The 23,031-nt window shown below is 35.2% G+C and overlaps 1 protein-coding gene across 1 annotated transcript in view; it reads left to right on the top strand.

Annotated features, from left to right (window-relative positions):
* Positions 1 to 23,031, top strand: part of Dnah6 (dynein axonemal heavy chain 6) — a 278,870-nt gene that overhangs the window by 171,963 nt on the left and 83,876 nt on the right. The window contains exons 45-52 of the mRNA XM_071601776.1: positions 682 to 836; positions 13,312 to 13,543; positions 15,123 to 15,275; positions 16,064 to 16,204; positions 17,582 to 17,824; positions 19,104 to 19,271; positions 20,313 to 20,548; positions 21,534 to 21,795. Of these exons, the coding sequence (XP_071457877.1) occupies positions 682 to 836; positions 13,312 to 13,543; positions 15,123 to 15,275; positions 16,064 to 16,204; positions 17,582 to 17,824; positions 19,104 to 19,271; positions 20,313 to 20,548; positions 21,534 to 21,795 (1,590 nt within the window). The remainder of the gene's footprint in view (positions 1 to 681; positions 837 to 13,311; positions 13,544 to 15,122; positions 15,276 to 16,063; positions 16,205 to 17,581; positions 17,825 to 19,103; positions 19,272 to 20,312; positions 20,549 to 21,533; positions 21,796 to 23,031) is intronic.

Consider the following 23,031-nt stretch of genomic DNA (forward strand, 5'->3'; position numbering starts at 1 on the left):
CTCATCACTCTGAACACACCTCCAGATATCTGTCAGGAGTGTTATCACCTGAAAGATTAAAAAAAAAAGATAATCTATTTGTGTGAAATACATCTTTTTAAATTTGTCATTAAAAATAAAATCCAAGGTTTGTTTCCAAAGATTGTATTTCCTATGTGTTTGTGGTGATAATATTATCTTGGGGGAATGAAGCAAATGAAAAAGAAGAGATAGGCTCTTGCATTGCCTAGATATATTTTAGTAAAATCAAAAGTGTCCCCAGGGAAGTTGCTACAGCAGAGAAAAAACAGTCTCAATAATTTCAAAGAGGAACTTAGTTCTCTGTAGTTACGTCTGATTTTTTATTCTCAACAATTTTTATAACTCTAGATGACTGCTGTGTAAAAACTACATATAGTTGCCACATGATTGTTTATAACGATAAAATCTGCCATGATTTTCAACTAGTTAGCTTTTCTAATGTCAGTAGACTAAAAACAAAAGTATGGAACCAGAGTGTGGGATTATATGAAAAATTAAAGCCCTATTCTAAGTTTGTGTGTTTATTTTATTGCAAAGATTATTGAAATTGAAATGTACCACTTGAAGAAGTTAAGTGGATTTCCCATATTATGCATATCTTGTACACTTACATATTAGAATTGATCCAACTTGATTTTTCTCCCATCTATCATCTTATAGTTTGGAGCAGATAGAGCTGATCGGATTTATGATGATATGCCTGATATGGAGAAAATTGCAAATGTTCTTCAGGATTATCTTGATGATTATAACCTTATAAACCCCAAAGAAGTAAAGTTGGTGTTTTTCCAGGATGCCATAGAACATGTTTCAAGGTATAGTACAATCAAGTGCCAAATTATGCATTGATTTTATTTCTTTTGCATTAAAAAAAATAAAAATTAAGTTGTATAAAACTCTTTAAATTGCTAAGCATACTAAAGTCTTTTAGCAGTTAGCAATATAATTTAGAAGATATTTTAAATAAATATACCATGAAATTTCTGTGTAATTCCAGAGGTGATCACTTTTGCTATATATCAATAGATTAATTTTGTTTTTATGTGTTCTATCTTTTTACAAAAAAGACCTGAGGTGGTTTACAGATGCATATAAAAAAATAACCAAATCTAATTGCATGCATGCCTAAAGAAAGAAGGGGTTCAAGATTGTAGCAAAATAAATTGAACCCTGATCATAGATTGGACAATTCTTCATGTTAAAAATGGCCCTTCCAGTACAAGCCAACTTTTATTTCCTATAACTTCTGGTATCAGTTTCATCCTATGGAGCAATAATAATAATGGTACTCAGTGTATATATAAAACCATGATATGGAGCATCTCATTTAACTTTCAAAACACCTCTCCTTAATTTGTTATTATAATCTCTTTGCAAATAAGACTCAGAGAATGTTCCTGTGGTCTTTTTTATTGGTTCTTTTTAGTTATACATGACAATAGAATTCATTTTGGCATAATTATAAAAGCATGGAATAAAATTTGTTTTAATTCAGTCCCTAGTGTTTCACCTTTTCCTCCCACCCCCTGTTCCCTTCCCTCTACTTTACTGATCTTTCTGCTATTTACTTATTGTTCTTTTTTAAATGATGGTACGATTCACTGTGGTATATTCATATATGTACATAAGAAAGATTTTTTTCTTTTTTATCCCCTACCCCCGCCCCTTATTTTGAATTAGCTTCTGCATATCAGAGAAAACATCTAGTGGTCTTTTTAGCTACTCCAGCACTTAGCATTTTCATTTTATCATTATCTCTTGTGGTTACTGGTGAAGGAAAACAAATTTTTGACAGTACAGTATACAACAGAGAATACCTAAGTAAATTGTCAAAGGCTGCTAGGTAGCAAACAATAGAATGGGCCCACTATTTTTCATACCAGCACCATCAAATGTTTGAAAATTATTTCTAAGTTCCTCTTCTCCAGGCAAAATTATCCTAGATCTTTCATATTGCCCATTAGAAAGTATTTCTAACCTTTAACATACTAAGTATTTTATAATTTTTCAATGTTCCACTTAAAAAGACAGTACCCACATTTAATATAATATTCTATGGAATAAGCAATTCAAAATATGAGTGAGAAGAGGATTTTCCATGATCTACTACTGCAGAAAATTTTTAATGGCTTTGTTTTTTTTCCATGTCAATTACACTCCTTATTAAGACTGATGATTCAGTCCCCAGAATTTTTTTCACACAACACATAAACAAATAAATCTTCCACCTATCCTACATTTCCATACTTTAATTAAATCTTATTCAAGAATTTGTATTCTTCACAGCTTACATTAGGATATATATTTGATTGTCATTGAGTTGTCAGGATACAACTGGCAATAAACCTACATACTATCCCCTAACAACTTTTATTCCCACACTCAGGCAGGCAAAGTCTGCAATAATAACAATACCATCAGTAGCAGGAGCACTCTGGTCTGAGAGCCTTCCTAGAGAATACACCAGATGACAGGCAAATCCAGCTTCATTATTTTACTATCATCTTTCTTACTTTTGTGAAAGTAACCATTCCGTTTTTGAAATAATATAAGGAGAAATTTAAAAACCATTCATAGAATGGTGGAGATTTGATTTTAAAACATCCAAAACACCCTAGACATGTTGCTTTTTTTTCTAGAGATCAGTAATTAGAAATCTGAGAAAATACATTTCTACTTGTAAGAGGTTTTAAACATCTATTGCTGGTTAGCAATCGATGTTATAAGCATTGATTATTAAGTAATTAGTAAATATTTAGTAATTTAGCATATTAAATTTGTTGGTGACATTTTTGGGTTTTGTGTTTTGGCCTAGGGTAACTTGGATAAAAGTCTCCTGTGTTTTCAAAGTATAAATGCACCAGGTCATCTCTACCTATTACATATTCCCAAAGTTGTCACCATACTACTAGGTTGGTAGAATGGATCCCTTTATTAAAATACAAGCTATTCAGATTGGATTTTAAAAAAGACCCAACAATATGTTGTTTGCAAGAGACTCATCTTATAGACAAGACATCCAAAGATTGAAGGTTGAAAGGATGAGAAAAAAATATAGCATTCAAATGGTACCGTAAACAAGTAGCTATTCTCTTATCAGACAAAGCTATTCTCATATCAGACAAAGTAGACTTCAAGGCAAAATTAATCAAAAGAGACAAAAAAGGTCACTTCATACTAGTTAAGGGAATCATTCAATAAGAAGATATAATGATTTTAAATATTTATGCCCCAAACAATTGTGCACCTACATATATAAAACAAACCTTATCAATATTAAAAATCAAATAGACCATAATATTGGGAAAAAAACCAGATAATACCTTGAATCCTATCAGATCATAATGGAGTGAAATTAGAAATGACAATATATAAAACAGAAACTACTCTAACACCTAGAGATTAGATAATACACTTTTGAATGACAAATGGATAGCAGAAGAAATCAGTAGAAATAAAAAAAATTCTAACAAATAAGAATAATGATAAATAAAAATAAATAAAAACCTCTGGGACAGTATGAAAACACATCTAAGAGGAAAGTTTAGCACTGAGCTCATACCTTAAAATAATAGAAAGATCCAAATAAATAATCTAACATTATACCTCAAGGTCCTAGAAAAAGAAGATCAAACTAACGCCAAAATCAGGAAAATACGGGGAATTATTAAAATCAGAGCTGATATCAATGAAGTTCAGAATTTTAAAAAATATACAAAGGATCAAAAGAGTTGGTTCTTGAAATGATAAACAATATTAATAAACCTTTAGTGAAACGAACCAAACCAAAGAGAGAAAAGTCAAGTAAACAAATTATAGATGAAAAATTAAATATCACCATATACACTACAGAAATCCAGAGGATCATTAGAAACTATTTTGAAAATTTGTGTTCTAATAAACTGGAAATGTTGAAGATATTGACAAATTCCTAGAAACAAATGTCCTGCCCAAATTGAACCATAAGGATATGGAAAACTTAAACAGATCAATATTAAGTAATGAAATTAAAGCAGCCATCAAAAGCTTTCCAACAAAGAAAAACCCAGGACCAGACAGATTCTCACCTGAGTTCTACCAAACTTTCAGAGAACTAATACCAATTCTCCTCAAATTATTCCACAAAATAGAAAAGGAGGAAACTCTTCCAAACTCATTCTATGAAGCCAGTATCACCCTGATACCAAAACCAGACAAAGATATCAAGGAAAGAAAACTTCAGACCAATATCCTTGATGAACATAGTAGCAAAAATTCTTAATAAGGGGCTGGGGGTTGTAGCTCAATGGTAGAGCAGTAGCACGTTTGAGGCACTGGGTTTGATCCTCAGCACCACATAAAAATAAATAAATAAAATAAAGGTATTATACCCATCTACAACTAAAAAATATTTTTAAAAATTCTTAATAAAATATTGGCAGACTGCATACAAAAAGCACGTTAAAAATATAGTGTATCATGATCAAGTGGGTTTCATCTCAGGGATGCAAGGTTGGTTTGGCATACAGAAATCACTCAATATAATTCACCATATAAGTAGAGTTAAAAGACAAGAAACACTTGATTATCCCAATAGATTCAGGAAAAAGCATTTGACAAAGTACAGCACCCATTCATGTTTAAAATAGTGGAGAAACTAGGGATAGAAGGAACTTACCTCAACACTGTAAAGGTTATATATGACAAAGCTAAGGCCAACATCATACTGAATGGGGAAAAAATCACTTCCTCCAAAAACAAGCAAGTATGTCCACTGTCACCACTCCTGTTCAACATATTCCTTGAAACTCTAACCAGAGTATCAGGCAAGAGAAGGAACACAAATAGAAAAAAAGGAGGTCAAATTATTTCTGTTTACTGATGACATGATCCTATATTTAAAGGAACCAAAAAACTCCACCAGAAGACTTCTAGAGCTGATAAACAAATTTAATAAAGTATCAGGATACAAGATCAACACACATCAATCAGTCTCATTCCTATACTCCAATAATGAATCTGCTGAGAAAGAAATCAGGAAAATTACTGTTTTGGTCATCTTTTTCATGCATGACCAAAAAGACTTGACAAGAACAATATAGGAGGAAAGTTTATTTGTGGGCTCATGGATTCAGAGGTCGTAGTTCATAGATGTCCAACTCTATCATGGCAGAAGAATGAGGCAGAGAAAAGCAACTCAGGACGTGGACAATCAGGAAGGAGAGAGAGAGAGAGAGAGAGAGAGAGAGAGAGAGAGAGAGAGAGAGAGAGAGAGAGAGAGAGATCTGTTCAAAAAGGACAAAGTATATACCCCAAAGACACACCCTAGGGACCCACTCCTCCAGCCATATCCTACCTGCCTACAGTCACCACCCAGTTAATCCTTATCAGGGAATTAATGCACTGATTAGGTTAAGATTATCATAACCCATTTTCATCTCTAAATTTACTTGCAGTATTTCACACATAAGCTTTTGGAGGACTCATAATATCTAAACCATAACAACAATACCTTTTACAATAATCTAAAAATAAAATACCTACAAATTAATCTAACAAAGGAGGTGAAGGACCTCTACAATGAAATCCATAGAATGACACAGAAGAAAGAAATTAATGTTAGAAGATGGAAAGATCTCCCGTGTTCTTGGATAGGCAAGTCAAAATGCATTACACAGATAAAGTGCAATCCCCACCAAAATACCAATGACATTTTTGACAGAACCGGAAAAATATATTCTAAAATTATTTGGAAAAATAAGAGAACCAGAATAGCCAAAGCAGTTCTGTGCAAAAAGAGCAATGCTGGAGGCATCACAATACTGGACCCCAAATTATACTACAAAGCTACAGTAAATACAGCATGGTACTGGCACCAAAACAGACATCAAGACCAATGGAATAGAATAGAAGACCCAGAGATGAATCCTCATAGATACAGTTATCTGGTACTAGACAGAGGCACCAAAAACATACAATAGAGAAAAGATAGCCTCTTCAACAAATGGTGCTGGGAAAACTGGAAATCCATATGTAGGAGAATGAAACTTAACCCTTATCTCTCACCCTGCACAAATTCAACTCAAAGTAGATACAAAACCTAAGAATTAGACCAGAAACTGCAACTGCTAGCAGAAAATGTAGGCCAACACTCCAACCTGTTAGCAGAGGAAATGACTTCCTTAAATGGCAAGAAATAAAACCCAAAATCAGCCAGTGGGTGGCATCAAATTGAAAAGCTCTGTACATCAAAAGAAACAATTAATAATGTGAAGAGGGAGCCTACAGAATGGGAGAAAATCTTTGCCACTTGCTTCTCAGGGAATTAATATCCAAAACATAAAGAATTCAAAAAACATGAAAAAAATAACAAATAACCCAATTGATAAATGGGCAAAAAATTAAACAGACACTTAAAAAGAAATATAAATGACCAACAAATGTCTAACAATTAAGAAAATGCAAATCAGAACTATATTTAGATTTCATCTCACTTTAGTCGGAATAGCAATTATCAAGAATACAAACAATATAAGTGTTGGCAAGGATGGAAGGGGAAAAGTACACTCATACACTGTTCATGGGACTGCAAATTAGTCCCCATAACTCTGGAAAGCAGTAGGAAGATTCCTTAAAAATCTAGGAATGGACCCACCATATGACCCAGCTATTCCTCCTCTCCGTATATATCCAAATGGCCTAATATCAGTGTATTACAGTGATGCAGTCACATCAATGTTTATAGTAGCACAAATCACAATAATCAAACTATGTAGCCAACCTAGGTGCCCTTCAACAGATGAATGTTTAAAGAAATGTGGTGTTTACACACATGGAGTATTACTGTGCCAAAAAGAAGAATGAAATTATAGCATTTGCTGGTAAATGAATGGAACTGGAGATTGTCATGCTAAGTGAAATAAGCTAGATACAGAAAGTCAAGGGTCAAATATTTTCTCTGTTATGCAGAAGCTAATCAAAACTAAAGTTTAAAAAAGGGATGAGAAATTCCATAAAAAATAAGAAAAATATCAGTGGAGTAGAGGAAGAGGGTTGAGAGGAAATGAGGAGAGATTGGATAAGGGAAGAACAGTGAAATGAATCTGACTTAACTTTCCTATGTATATATGAATATGCACCATTCATGAGACTCTTGTCGTTCACAAGACACTAATTAAAAAAAAAAAAAAACTAAGTAAATAGTGGAAATATCAGTAGAGGGAAGGGAACTGGGGAAGGGAAAAGGGAATTACTGGGGACTGAATTTATACAAATTATATTCCATGCTTTTATAATTATATCAAAATGAATCTTAATGTTATGTATAACCAAAAAGAGCCAATATAAAAAATAAGCCACAGATTAGGAGATTCATCTCTTGCATATTATATTACATAGAATGTAATTTGCCTACAGTAAAGGATGCTTACTTGGAAGATATTTATATCTGCGTATATGTAAATTGCCAGAAAAAATAACACTGGGAAGCAGAATGGACATATTATTTGTCCCCAATAATCCCAGATAGAAATAATCAAATTACTATGAGTAATAATGTATATTAAACAAGAAAATCATGACATATAAAGTGCAAGATTTTTACAATATTCAATATTCCATCCACTTAGAACACTTGTGTGATATGGAAAAAAACATTATTATGTATCCATTCATCCCTCAATTTTATATTTACATGGGTAGCCGAAGAGAAATTAGCAAATGGATGATCTATTTAGATGTGAATAATGGAGACATGACAATGAAAATGGTGTCTATGGATCTTCTGTGTTCTAGGGAAGGAGCTGGCAAAAGATTCTGGGTAAAAAAGTCAACAAATGTCTTGCAAAGAGTTAGATAGAAAATATTAGGCTCTGTGGGTCACAAGTCCCTGCTACAACTATTCAACTCTGCCATTGTAATGTTTAAGAGGTCACTGACAATAATGAATGAGCATGTCTATGATTCAATAAATCTTTATTTATGGACACCAATATTTGGATTTCATGACTTTCACAAATCATGAAGTGTTACACTTCTTTTGCTCCCCACTACCCAACCATTTTTTTTTAATCTGAAAATCATTCTTATCCCTTAGATCATAGAACACACACAGTTCAGGGACAGGATTTGACCCACAGGCCATAATTTGGTGACCCCTGTTCTAGACAAAGCAGTATTATCAAGATGTTCTGAGTGTGGAAAGTGTAGACCTGCCTGAAGAGCAGGAGAGGGTATAAAGATGGAGTCAAATTTGAAAGCTTGATTCTGTAATTAGCAATGGCTAAGAGTCCGGGCTTTTTCCTGGAGGAACACTTTTTAAATAAGTCCTCCCTGTGCTCCTTTATTTTGCCACCAAGGATGATGATGCTTTATAACTAATTGGTTTCTTTATTTGACAGCTTTGAAAGTCTCTAGAAGTTGGTCTCTTGAATATAAATAATTTATGAAGCACCTACCACACATGCTATACACTATTTACATTGAGAACTGACCAACATCCAGGCCCTTATGATGGAACTTACCTGTCGGAAAGGGTTGGCAATATTCTTCTTTCATGGGTTACAGTAACCATGTTATACATTCGTAGTTTTAAAACTAACAAAGTATTATAGTTATAAAATATTTTAATCTAGTTTTCTGCAATTATCAGCATCATAAATAAAACCAGATAGATAGATAGACTTCCTATTAAAAAAAAGAAAGAAATTAAGCTTACTTTTACATTTCTCTCATGATTTCTAGTCCTGCTGATCCAATCTGAGATTTTTGATGATTATAATTTTTAAGAAATTACTTTTACATTTTCATTCTTTTTAAAGAATTTATTGACATTATCATTTCCTTTTTATTATCTGCTTAACACTATATAGACTTCACTCTCATACTGCTCACTTTTATAGAGACATCTCTTTCCCCTTCTTGTAGTTTTAAATTTTATTTATATTTCTGTATATCATCAAGGGATCTTTTGGAAAAGATTTGCAGGTGACTTAGTCTCTGACCCTGTAACATAATGTTCACCTCTAACTATCACCTTGTAAAATGTCATCTTGTGAAATTATTTATTTAATTGGAGATAATCTATTATTTCTACTATAGATGTTCAAAAAACATTTTGCTTACATCTAAAATATAGATCCCTATGATGTGTTTATATATGTGAATTTATGTTATATATTTGTATAACATAAATGTTTTCTATTTATTTGTTAAATATAATGTATACTTAAATATTTAAATATTTCCTAGAAAATATTTAGTGTTTTACCTCTGCTGTTTGATTTCCTCTCCTGACCTTCAGTGGCTCTGCTCCATTGGATTTGTGGGCTCACCTCAAGTCTTTTCTATTATTTCAGTCACCATTGCATTAGTTCTGTTCCTTCTTGTCTCTCCTTCTGTACTTTCTATTATGTAGCCTCTGTGATCCCATTTTTCCTCCTAGGTTTGTCCTTCTTTTTTTTAATTTTTCTCTCTGTCACGAGGGGAAAAGTTGCCATGTATGCAGTAGAGGGGGAGAAATAAAGCATGTCCACGCGCTTCTGCCCTTTTCAATGCTTTATTCACTCAAATCACTCAATACAATTTCACTCTATAGGTTCTTAATCAAGAAAAAGATAATCCTTAATGCTAGGCACTACAATAGATATATAATCAATTCACAGCAAACAATTCTAGATTAATTCTAAGCATGGTAAACACACTTGATCATGACAGGCTAATGACAGACATTCCCTCTGCATGCAAAGTTAAAAAGTCTCAAGCCTTAGGCTTTAAGTCCAGCAGATGCACACTCACTCAGACCACAGTGATCAGGTCAGGAACCAAGGCAGGCTTCTCCTGGGATAGAGGTGATGGCCAGTAGAGGAGAGGGTCGTAGGGAGAAGTTGCGCCTCTCACCAGGGTCAAGATGTGGGCGTAGAGTTTGAGAGCAGTGAGGATCATACAGAGGATGAAACAAATGTGACACGTGATGGGACCTCAGTCGGAGTCCTCTTCAGGTTCTCCAGCTGGAGTGCATCCTTGTTTCGGCTGGCTGAATCCCTGTTCATTAGCTTTGTTATTTATACTAAATTTTGAGACTTTTTGACCCCCCCCCCCCCTCTTTCAAGCCTTATCAGTAACCACCAGATTTCTCAGTGACATCATTCAATCTGGGGGTTAAAACATCTAGTCTGGTGGTCTCCACCATGATCTTCTCGCCTTTCCCTCTTATCAGGCGAGGAAAGCCTGCCAGAGGCTTCACTCTGTTTATCAGGGAAAGATAAAGACTTGTTTATGTCGGAGAGCTATACTGGAGGGCTCTGTTAGGCATGCCTGGTGAGACTGCAGGTTTCAAACTAAAGTTTTTACAATGAAGTTGGTTAGGCTCAGGCCTAAGGCCATCCTCACACTCTCCCATCATTTTTTTTTTTTTTTTTTTGATTCATGTGACTAGAAGGTCCAGAAGTTAATTCTGGTTTCTTTCTTTCTTTCTTTCTTTTTTTTTTTATTAAATTCATGACAATAGTGGAATGCATTACACTCATTATTACCCATTCACAGCACAATTTTTCGTAACTCTGTATATAAAGTATGTTCACGCCAAATTATGCCATTATACATGTACTCTTTTTTTTTTTTTTAATGGGAGGAAGATTGTTTCTAGATAGGGAAGAGGGGTGGGAGGGGAAAGGGAGGGGGGAAGGGGATTAGCAAAGATGGAGGAATGTGATGGTCATCATTATACAAAATACATGTATGAAGATTTGAATTTGGTGTCAACATACTTTATATATACAAACAGAGATATGAAAAATTGTGGCATATAGTGTATTAAGAATTGTAATACAAAAAAAAGTACATCTCCCATCATTTTGAGGTCAATATTGTTCTCTGAGCTCTGGGTGCATCCCTTAAGCTTGTTCTATTCTCTTCCACAGTACCTTTCTTGTGAGATGTATCTTCCACTTGGGTCTTCAGTTTGGTGGTTAGAATTGCCATCTCTCCAATTTCCCCTTTTTATTTACTCCTTCTTTCTAAGTGCTTAAGATCACAATATCATGATTACAGTGCTTTTTGAAATTCTTAACATGAATTTCTAAACTTTCATTGGTATCTTGCAGTAATTGTTCCCATTGATTTCTCTCTCTGAACTATGGTGTCTTTTCATAGCTCCAGGAATTTTTATGCTTATTCATCATTTTTTATTGATTTTATTTTTTAAATACATGACAGTGGAATGCATCACAATTCTTATTACATATATAGAACAATTTTTTATACCTCTGTTTGTATATAAGTATGTTCACACCTATTCATGTCTTCATACATGTACTTTGGATAATGATGTCTATCACATTCCATGGCCCTTGCTAATCTCCTGCCCCCACCCTTTCCCTCCCACCCCTCTGCCCTATCTAGAATTCATCTAATCCTCCCATGCTCTCCCTCCTTACCCCACTATGAGTCAGCATCTTTATATCAGAGAACATTCGGCATTTGTTTTTTGGGGGGACTGGCTAACTTCACTTAGCATTATCTTCTCCAACGCCATCCATTTACCTACAAATGCCATGATTTTATTCTCTTTTATTGCTGAGTAAAATTCCACTGTGTATATATGCCACATGTTTTTATCCATTCATCCACTGAAGGGCATCTAGGTTGGCTCCACAGTTTAGCTATTGTGAATTGTGCTGCTATAAACATTGATGTGGCTGTGTCCCTGTAGTATGCTGATTTTAAGTCCTTTGGGTATAGTCTGAGGAGAGGGATAGCTGGGTCAAATGGTGGTTCCATTTCCAGATTTCCAAGGAATCTCCATACTGCTTTCCATAATGGCTGCACCAATTTGTAGTCCCACCAGCAATGTATGAGTGTACCTTTTCCCCCACATCCTCGCAAGCACTTATTGTTGTTTGTATGCATAATAACTGCCATTCTGACTGGAGTGAGATGGTATCTTAGAGTGGTTTTAATTTGCATTTCTCTAATTGCTAGTGATGATGAACATTTTTTCATATATTTGTTGATTGATTGAATATCCCCTTCTGAGAAGTGTCTGTTCATGTCCTTGGCCCATTTATTGATTGAGTTATTTGGGGTTTTTTGGTGTTTAGCTTTTTGTGTTCTTTATATACCCTAGAGATTAGTGCTCTATCTGATGTGTGAGGGATAAAAATTTGCTCCCAGGATGTTGGCTCTCTATTCACCTCACAGATTGTTTCTTTTGCTGGGAAGAAACTTTTTAGTTTGAATCTATCCCATTTAATGATTCTTGGTTCTAATTCTTGCGCTATAGGAGTCTTATTAAGGATGTTGGGGCCTAATCCCACATGATGGAGATTGGGGCCTACTTTTTCTTCTACTTTTTTTCTAGACACAGGGTCTCTGGTTGTATTCCTAAGTCCTTGATCCATTTTGAGTTAAGTTTTGTGCATGGTGGGAGATAGGGGTTTAATTTCATTTTGTTGCATATGGATTTCTAGTTTTCCCAGCACCATTTGTTGAAGAGGCTATCTTTTCTCCAATGCATGTTTTTGGTACCTTTGTCTAATACAAGATAATTGTAATTTTGTGAGTTAATCCTTGAAACACTGGCCAGAGCAATTAGAGAGATGAAAGAAATTAAAGGGATACATATAGGAAAAGAGGAACTCAAATTAGCACTATTTGCTGATATGATTCTATACTTAGAAGACCCAAAAAACTCCACCAGAAAACTTCTAAAACTAGTAAACGAATTCAGCAAAGTAGCTGGATATAAAATCAACACCTTATAAATCAAAATCATTTCTGTATATCAGCAACAAATCCTCTGAGAAGGAAGTAAGGAAAACTATCCCATTTACAATAACCTCAAAAAAATAAATAAATAAAATACTTGGGAATCAACTTAATGAAAGAGATGAAAAATCTATACAATGAAAACTACAGAACCCTAAAGAAAGAAATCAAAGAAGACCTTGCTCATCATTTTAAATGTAGAACTGTGCTTACTGATGTAATGGTTCATTTAATTTGCAGCCTAGATCCGTCAGGATCCCTGACAAAATCCTTTACATTTTGACAAAGGGAGAAGAAATTTTACTTCATTTTAAATCCATGAGTCTAGGGAAGACAGCCACCAGTCTGTAGGGAATAGTGGACATATGGATAAACGGAAAGGCCCCACAATATGGTTCATCCAACAGTGAGCCTCAAGAGTAGCCTGTTCTTTTCTTGTAGCATCCTGCTCTACTGGCCACCAGCATTCCTCACTAGGGAGTACTTCTGAGCAGAAGCCATGTCTGTGATCTTGTAATCAATCTTTCTCTACTTTACTTTCTACAGGATTGCCCGGATGATCCGTCAGGAAAGAGGCAATGCCCTGCTTGTGGGAGTAGGAGGCACAGGAAAGCAGTCTCTTACAAGACTTGCAGCTCATATATGTGGTTACAAATGTTTGCAGATCGAACTTAGCCGTGGATATAACTATGATACTTTTCATGATGACCTGAGGAGGTTGTACAAATTGGCTGGTGTAGAGGACAAAAATATGGTTTTTCTTTTCACAGACACCCAGGTACATATTTAAACAGCTCACTTGTAAAATCAGGAAGTATATGAGTGTTACAATACAGCATATACTTTGCATAGTTTGTAGGATGAAGTTCAAGGATTATTGTCTCTGAAAGCAGATTATCTGCACTGTATAAAAGGCTTTTATAATATATTTTTATTTATCTTTCCAAGTTTTGTTTGTAAACTCTAAATAATTGTGATAAAAGGTTAAAGAGAAACTTTTTTGTGTTTTTTATGTTTTTATTAGTACATTACAGTTATACATAATAGTGGGGTTGAGAGAAAGTTTTAACTATTCTTTGATGAAAAGGACAAAGATAGCAGACGGTAAGTAAAATCAGATTAACTCTAAAATTAAAATAAGATTACATTTACATCTAAAATAGCCAACCTAACTGATCTTAAATTCTATAGTAAATGCTATACTTGGGTGTTTTAACTTTAGGGAAAATAAGCCTTCTAGAAAATATGATAGATTTAACGTATAACTATTTTAAACTTCTTTGTAATTTTTAAAACATTGTGACAAGGATTGAGTGCAAACACACGATAGGGAAAATATTTTCACCATCTACATGAAATGAGTTTATATCTTAGTATAAAAATACAAACAAAAAAGAAGAAATATAAAATAGAAGAAATATAAAAATGTAATAGAATGTGAATTAAAAGTTCCTAAAAACCTATTCAGCCTAACCAATAACTAAAGAAATGTAAATAAATAAAAATGCCATGAGCTTAGCATAGTAAAGGCTCTGGATTGGATCCCTAGCACCACGAAAATAAATAAATAACACTTGCTTGACATGTGTGAGGCCCTGGGTTCAATCTCCAGCACCACATAAACAGAAAATAAATGTGAAAGCATTAATGTGAAAATGCTTATAATGTGTTGTTATATCACCATATAAGCTCTTCAGTTTTATATAAACAGATATGCCATGTGTGCAACTAGAAATGTCTGGATCATGGGATTATGAGTGATTTTATTTTTCTTAGTTTTGCTATTTATAGTTTCTAATTATTCAAAAATTAAAATATTTCTTAATTTTTAGTATTGCTTTTAAAAATCAAGGAAGTTATATAAAAAGATTCTAAGTATTAAATCTCCAAAGATAAAGTCATATTGTCTTGCTCAACTCCAAACAAAAGCTATATTATACTCTGTTGAAAACCCCAATGTCAAATGTTCTACAGTAATGAAGAGTAGACACAGCTATAACTAAATCACATGTATACATGTGTGTATACAGGTGGATATACATATGTACATATGCAAAAGTATAAATGTGAGAAGAAATTGAGAGAAACAAATGTTTAAAATAGTTTAACTTGAATTAAGTAAAATATAAATGCTTTTTAAGAAACAAAGCAATAAGGAAAAAGGAATCAGTATACTTGCTAGAATTTTAGGATTAGAATATACTTGTTAGAATTTTAGGATTCTATCTAGTTTTTAGAATCATTTTCTCTTAAAGATAAAATTAACTTATGTGAATTTTAGAATAAATGTTTGCTTTATAATTTACAGGTAGTAACTGTAAAATGAATTATAACAATCATTCTGCTTTCTTCTACAGATTGTAGTGGAGGAATTCCTAGAAGATATAAATAACATCCTGAATTCGGGTGAAGTGCCTAATCTATTTGAAAAGGATGAACTGGAGCAGGTGTTAGCAGCCACCAGGCCAAAAGCAAAAGAAGTTGGAATTTCCGAGGGGAACAGAGATGAAGTAGGACATGCCAGAATAGTTCCATGGCTTTCTAAACATAAAGTTGTCTTAAACTTTCATTTAACAATCTCTAAGTCCCCTTAACGGATCCATGAATGAAATTTCTTCAGTATAATTAGCTCTCTTTGTAACTCTGCATTTTATTTTCTATGTCTAAAGTGTGAGTTCATCAGTCTTCCAGAAAAGTGATGGAAGTAGAAAGTAAAAACCCTCCGGCCCTACGGAGATCATAGACTTGTCCAAACTGGACAGTTTCCCTTATTCTCCTTTAAGTCCAAGTTTATTTCTCACCCCTGCAGTGTCCTTCCTGAGAAGGGCTAGTGGGAAGTTCTAGTACTTTTGATCCCCTTGTGTATCAGAATGTTATGCACAAGTGAAACAGAAATGTGTTTTCTCTCACTCTCTCAGGAACTACCATTCATCTCCATTTCTCCAATACTGTGATTTCATTTATCTACCCCAATCTTTTTCTTTCTTCTTGGGTCTTCATCTTTTTGGCTATTCTTTCTCCTCAAATATACCAATGAGGATAACCTAAATAACATCCAGAACCCTAGTTGAAATGAAGTCTGCAAAATGTCATTTTTAATCTTTCCAACTGTAAGTCATTCGTTCAATCAAGAAATATCTGTTGGACAACTTCTCTAGTTGGAATGGATGTTCAACACAGTAATTCACATATCTACTGTGCTAGCATTTTTATTTAATAATGCATTAGCCTCAGATGGATTAGCCAACACTTACTTTCATCCTTATTTTAAATTGAAAAACATTGTTGCTTTTGTCAGGTGTTTCAGTACTTTATCAGCAGAGTTCGTCAAAAACTGCACATTGTTCTCTGCATGAGCCCAGTTGGAGAGGCGTTTCGGTCCCGATGCCGGATGTTCCCATCTCTTGTGAACTGCTGCACAATTGACTGGTTTGTCCAGGTTGGTGACTCAGTAGGACAGCTCTTTAAGAAGAGATTTTAGAGAAGTAATGTGTTGAAAATAACTCACAGTACTTGAATTAACTTTAAAAGTTATTCATACAAGGGATAACAATGACAATCAGCCAAAGACAAAACAGAACTTATGAAGAAAGAGGAGATCTTGAATTTAGCAGTACAGAAGTTATCAGTGATCTTGATGAGCTATTTCAATGGATGATGGGAGAGAGGGTTCAAAAGAGAAGGGGAGAAGAATCAGAGACAGTGATAATAGGCAACAACTTCAACTTCAAGAAGTTTTGTCGAAATGAAAGCAGAGAAATGAGGGTGAGAGAGGGGCTTATGAGATCAAGAATAAAGTCTTTTTGAGTGAGAAATATAAGCAGCATGTGTGTGTGATGAAGGTGAAAACGTTCTAGAAAAACAGAAATATATTGATGATGTTGTATACAACACTAAATGTGTGGAACCAATATCCTTTAGTAAATAACTGAATCATCAATTAAGAGGCTGACTTGGGCAGAAAGCATAAACAGCTTTCCCTGAGTAATAGGACAAGGGGTACAGACCCAGGTGGCAGAAGACACAGGGGTAAAGGCTCACTGAATTTGTTTGCCTTATTTCTTTTTCTTTTCTTTTTTTGATGAGGGAAAACAAAGTCATAAATTGAGGATAAAGAAGAAAAAGGAAGTGAGCAGTCAAAGGAAGTTAAGTAGGATATGAAATACTCATTTAAGAGAGCACAAAACCAAAGTGTTAGAAAATGTGGAAGAAATTTTGGGCTGCATTAAGGAGTTAGTTGTAAATTTTAAGTGCGGTACATCAAACATGACTGTGTTTTCTTTTGTTTTGTTTTCTTTTGTTTTGCTTTGTTTCTCTAGTCAGCTACACCTGCTCAGTTGCAGGCATGGAATTAACAGAGAGTTGTGTTTTACTAGGGTTCAGGCAAGCTCAAGAAATAAGAAAAAAGCAAAGGAGTTAAGATGTGTGCAGGATCATGACTACAATTATGGTCCTGACACCACAACTGTATAATAAATAGAGTGAGGTAATGAGGTCCTCATAACAGATGATTCTGTTTATGGAATTCTAAAACTATACAGACATTCATTCATTCAAGAAATATCTGTTGGACAACTTCCGTATGTCTGGCACTGTCCTAGGAACATACTAGTCAGCAAATGCAGATTTGGGCCCCTCTCTAATGAACAGAAAGAGCCATTTCAGTTTATTGAGCACCAGAAACATGCATAAGAGATAACTTGGTGAAAGGAGGGACTAGACAAGGAAAAATTCCAGAGAAATAGTTTTCTCACTTGTTACTCTGCATGTTGTTGAAATGCCCAACAGATTTTCCAGATTGCTTCTTTATTTACAGTGGCCCAGAGAAGCGCTTCTTTCTGTGTCAAAGACATTTTTCTCAACTGTTGACACTGGAAATGATGAACTGAAAGAAAAGCTTTCCCTCATGTGTGTCAATGTTCACTTGAGTGTCTCCCAAACAGCAGACCGCTATTACACTGAGCTCCGCCGGCGGTACTACACGACGCCCACTTCCTACCTGGAGCTCATCAATCTCTACCTGACTATGTTGACTGAGAAAAAGAAGCAGTTAATTTCAGTATGTTTCAGTCCATTAATTTTGTGGGGGGTTTTTTGCTCAAACTGAAAACTTTGGGAGTGAGAGGATGATCTGTGTACCTGTCTAGAGCCCTTTTCATCCAGTCCTGTGACCTTGACAACCTGAAATGTGACCAAAAAAGGGTCCTGTGCTCTCAGTCCAAGGGCTCCCTATTCCTGGATATTTATATTTTCCTTCTATCATTTACATAAGTATCCTTGACTCAATAGAATGACAGGGACATAGTAATAGCATTAAAGTTAAGCAGAGATCTGGTCATCTCTGCAGTATTTAATATGGAGGGAAACTTTGTTTTAAGCAATCAAGATAAGGTTTTAATTGTCTAACATGTGCCAAGGACTTGAGTGTCTGACAAACTACATGTAACTTTTTCTGTTGAGCATGTTATACAATTTCTTTAAGGTTTAGTAGGAAATAAGTTTTAAAATATCTAAATATCCCTCTTGAATTTCTCTGGAATTTAAATAAGATATTGTTCATGAAGTTCTTAGAGTATGATCAAAGATATATGAGGTGCTCAAAAAATAGAGGCTGACATTAGCAACATCATCTGACCATTAACATGGTCTAAAATATTCAATGTTTAAACACAGTAAAAATGGAAGCATTTCCCAATAGATATTTAAAATGTTTTTCAAATGATTTTTACGTCATAAAATAAATGTATGCTCTTGTAAAATAACTTGACAGGTATTTTTGAAAACTGTCTATTTGAACCAATCTTTCTGACTCATTTTCAAAAAAATGGTTCTTCCCAGGTGTCTCCTCTACCACATCCTACTCTTTTGGTACAAGTCAAAATTTTTCACTCCTGGGGAATAAGATTCAGATATAGAAACTAGAGTTAGGTGTCCAGGACCTTGTTTCCCTGGGGTCTCAACCCTGCTGAGAGTAAACAAACTCCCAGGCCTCTGGGGATCCCTGCCTGAACTTATACCTCACTCATTCAACATGCTAACATGAGGAATGAAGATAATGCAGTGTGATCACTGCCCTCAGTGAGTCACAGTCCAGTGATGTGATGTCCCACAGCTGTAACCAGGGGACATGTATCCACACACATTGTGGAAAATGGCATGGCCATTTCCTAGAGTTCTGTTACCTGAAGACTTTGCAAATTGCAAAAATTTTACAACTTGAAGTATTACAAACTGATGTACTAATTCTGTAGCTATAAAATTAATTTATGAGTAACAGAGGCCAGTAAAACCTGTAATTTATAATGCTCATTATAATAGAAATTTTTGTTGTCATTTAGGCAAGAGATCGGGTGAAGAATGGTCTCACAAAGCTACTACAAACAAATATACTGGTAGATAATATGAAATTAGAACTTTCAGCTCTAGAACCTGTGCTTTTGAAAAAATCACAAGATGTTGAAACCCTGATGGAAAAATTGGCAGTGGATCAAGAAAGTGCCGATCAGGTATGATATATTACCTGATAATGTAGGTGAGGTAATATATCATTTATATAGAGTGACCCATGAGCAGATTATTTTATTATATATCAGTCAAATATTAGGTGTCATTTAAATAAATAGTTTTGGCAATACTATTTTTTTCTAGAAATTTAGCAATGTTTTTAAGCTATAAACAATCTCTCTTTACCAAATCAGCCTAGTTCTGTCCCAGAGAATTGGTTGTAGTTCACTGAGTGGGGCAGAGAGAGTTCTGAGAAAAATACCACCAACATATATAAGGCAACTCTCCTAGAAGAAACTACTTATTATATAAAAATTTGATCTCTTTAATTCTGTCAATGTGGTACATGATGAACACAGAACATCAAATGCAATCTAGTTAATTCCTTTTCATCTTTAATCTAATCCAAAGGGTAAATACAGCTTATTAATTGACTTTGTTTTAAAGCTCTGAAATTCAACAGGGCTTGGTGGCACATGCCTGAAATCGCAGAGACTCAGGAAGGTAAGACAGAAGGATCATAAGTTTGAGGACAGCCTGGGAAACTTAGGGAGATCTTGTCTCAAAACTAAGGGGAAAAAAAAAGATCTAGGGATATAGATCAGTGGTAAAGCACCCCTAAATTCAATCCACAGAAGCAAAATAAATAAACAAAAAATAAAATATTGGAATTCAAATGCAGATTGGATATCCTTTATCCCAAGTGGTTGGAGCCAGAAACAGTTTGAATTTTGGATTTTTCCATATTTTGGTATATTTACATATATATAATGAGATATCATGGGGATGGGACCCAAGTATAATCACAAAATTCATCTGTGTTTTATATACCCCTTATAGCACATAATTTTATATAATCTTTTATTGTGCCTACATTTTGCTTGTGGTCTATCAGATGAGGTCAGTTGTGGAATTTTCCACTTGTGGCATCATATTGGTGCTCAAACGTTTCAGATTTTGGAACATTTCAGATTTTGGATTTTTTGATTAGGGATGCTCAATGTGTAATGAGACCACCTAAGCAGTCACATTTCAATGGTTAGGTCCGTAACGTTGTGCGAGAAGATGAAGCAATAGCAAAAGTGAAAGCTCAAGAAACCCAAGCAATAGCTGATGATGCTCAGAGAGACCTCGAAGAAGCATTGCCTGCACTTGACGCTGCCAATAGAGCACTGGATTCCTTAGATAAAGCAGATATAGCTGAAATCAGGGTTTTTACAAAGCCCCCAGATATGGTCATGACTGTAATGGAAGCAATCTCCATTCTCTTGAATGCCAAGTGAGTAATACAAAAGCTTGAATTATTAGATTATCTGGTGGTATTTCTTTACTATTTTTCTCCATTTTCATATTTTTATATATGTATGTTGATTCTTTTCTCTAACCTCTCATTAATTTGATTGGCCATTCAACAAATTGATTCACCAATTTTTCCAACATTTATTTTGTACTATATTATAGAAGTTAAAATGATGGGTTTTTTCACTATAAGATGCAGACAATTTAATGGAGAGATACAAGCTGATCTTTTGGGAGATGATGAACACAGTTTGTGCCTGTAAAGAGAGCTCAGGCACTTATGATACTTGTGAAATAGGGTTGAGGCTGAGTAAAAAGGCAGTGATCACATCATGAGAAATCTTGTATGATACACCAAGCAATCCAAATTTCATCTTAAAGATGTGGTTTTCAAATTTTCTTCAGTAATAAAATCCTTTTTTCAATACAAATTATGTTATAAGAAACCTTTCTATGTAAAACGAGCAAAGCACCAGAAATACCCCTTAACCACCAGGCCTCCCTACAGACCCTCAGGTTGGCACAATGGTAGGTCCCAGGGATCTCTGCAGAGCAGAGATAGAGAGTCCCCATGTGCAGAGGGAACTGGGAACCATTGAACATTTTTTACCTAATCAGATTTTCACAGTATAAAGACCAATATGGCAAAAGTTCTAAAGGGCAAGGTTGACCAAGAGACCTAAGTCCCAGGCATTATTTTTTATTATTTAAAAGAGATTTTAAGGGTTGCAACTAGGCAAAGGAGATGAAGTGTGAATTCCACTCTATTATTTTATAGTTCTTTCTCTACCAGATCTGAGTTTTATGGGGTGATGCATGGAACTACCAACTTCTGGGATTACAATACTGAGATTAAAACTACCGATCTGTTGGGATGATATTGTAATGTTCTCAGAGGAATACATCTCTTTTGTTCATATATTACTTGATTATAATTTTGTTAATTTGTTATCTCTGTTTTTTAGGCCTGATTGGCCCACAGCAAAGCAACTTCTTGGCGAATCTAACTTTCTAAGAAGGCTTTTAGAATATGATAAGGAAAACATAAAGCCTCAAATAATAGCAAAGCTTCAAAAGTATATTAATAATCCTGATTTTCTTCCTGAAAAAGTAGAGAAAGTATCCAAAGCATGTAAATCCATGTGCATGTGGGTAAGAGCGATGGATTTGTACTTTCGAGTAGTCAAGGAAGTGGAACCAAAGAGACAAAAACTCCGTGCTGCCCAGGTATGTTATCCATATTATGATGTTTTGGAGTCTTAAAGGCCATCATCATCAATCATCCAAACTCTCTGTATAGTGCCACTTTGATGCTAGGCAATATAGATAGTGACAACACTTGAAAAACCAGCTTTTATTTCAAACAATAGCTGGCAGGGGTTTTTTTTTATATTTTTTAAATTTTCTCTAAAGTCATCCTTCTTTTAGCATTAAAGAAAAATAAGTCCTTAGTATAATTCATCTGAAAAAAAGAGAAATTATGTTTATGATATTTTTGAGGTTCCTCTATCATCTGATGATCTACATTTCTATTTGCTAAATATCCCCACACCTGATGTGTTATCTGAGATTTTAGAACCAGCTTAATTCACAATCATGTGTGAGGTCCTTAGTCTTCCCAAGAACAAAGAATGATCATTTAGAGGAGCAGATTACCAAAATAATGGTGAATAGAAAGCAGGAATAAGCAAAAATTTTCTATGAAAATCCAGATATTTGAGAATTGAATTGGAGCAAACTATGTTATATACATTTATGAATGTCAAAATTAATGTATTCATAAGTTATATTGTTACATATAACTATAATGAACTAATAGGAACTTTTTTAAAAGATCAAAATAGTAAATATTTCAATTTGTGGGCTAAATATTTCAATTTTATTGTGGACTACATGATCTCTGTACAAGAACTCAACTCTGTTGTTGCCCAGAGAAACAGCCATTAGCAATACATAAACAATAAGAATGGCTATGCAGCGGCCTGCTGAGGGGCAGAGCCGCCCCCAACCCCCCGCGCCTGCCAGGTAGGGGAAGGGTGACCACCGACAGAAAAGGCCCAGTGGCCCAGGGCGGGACAGAGCTTCCAATCACTCCTGCAAGGTAGGCGGGCCTGCGACCCACCGGCAGAAGAGGAGCAGTCGCCTGCTGAGAGGCTGAGCCGCCCCCTCCCCCTGCGCCGGCATAGTAGAGGGAACTGGGACCAAAGACAGAGCAGGCCCAGCGGCCTGCTGAGGGGCAGAGCCGCCCCCCACCCCCCTCGCCTGCCAGGTAGGGGAAGGGTGACCACCGACAGAAAAGGCCCAGTGGCCCAGGGCGGGACAGAGCTTCCAATCACTCCTGCAAGGTAGGCGGGCCTGCGACCCACCGGCAGAAGAGGAGCAGTCGCCTGCTGAGAGGCTGAGCCGCCCCCTCCCCCTGCGCCGGCATAGTAGAGGGAACTGGGACCAAAGACAGAGCAGGCC

This window comes from Marmota flaviventris, chromosome 14 (genome assembly GCF_047511675.1).
Source record: "Marmota flaviventris isolate mMarFla1 chromosome 14, mMarFla1.hap1, whole genome shotgun sequence".
Classification (NCBI taxonomy): Eukaryota; Metazoa; Chordata; class Mammalia; order Rodentia; family Sciuridae; genus Marmota; species Marmota flaviventris.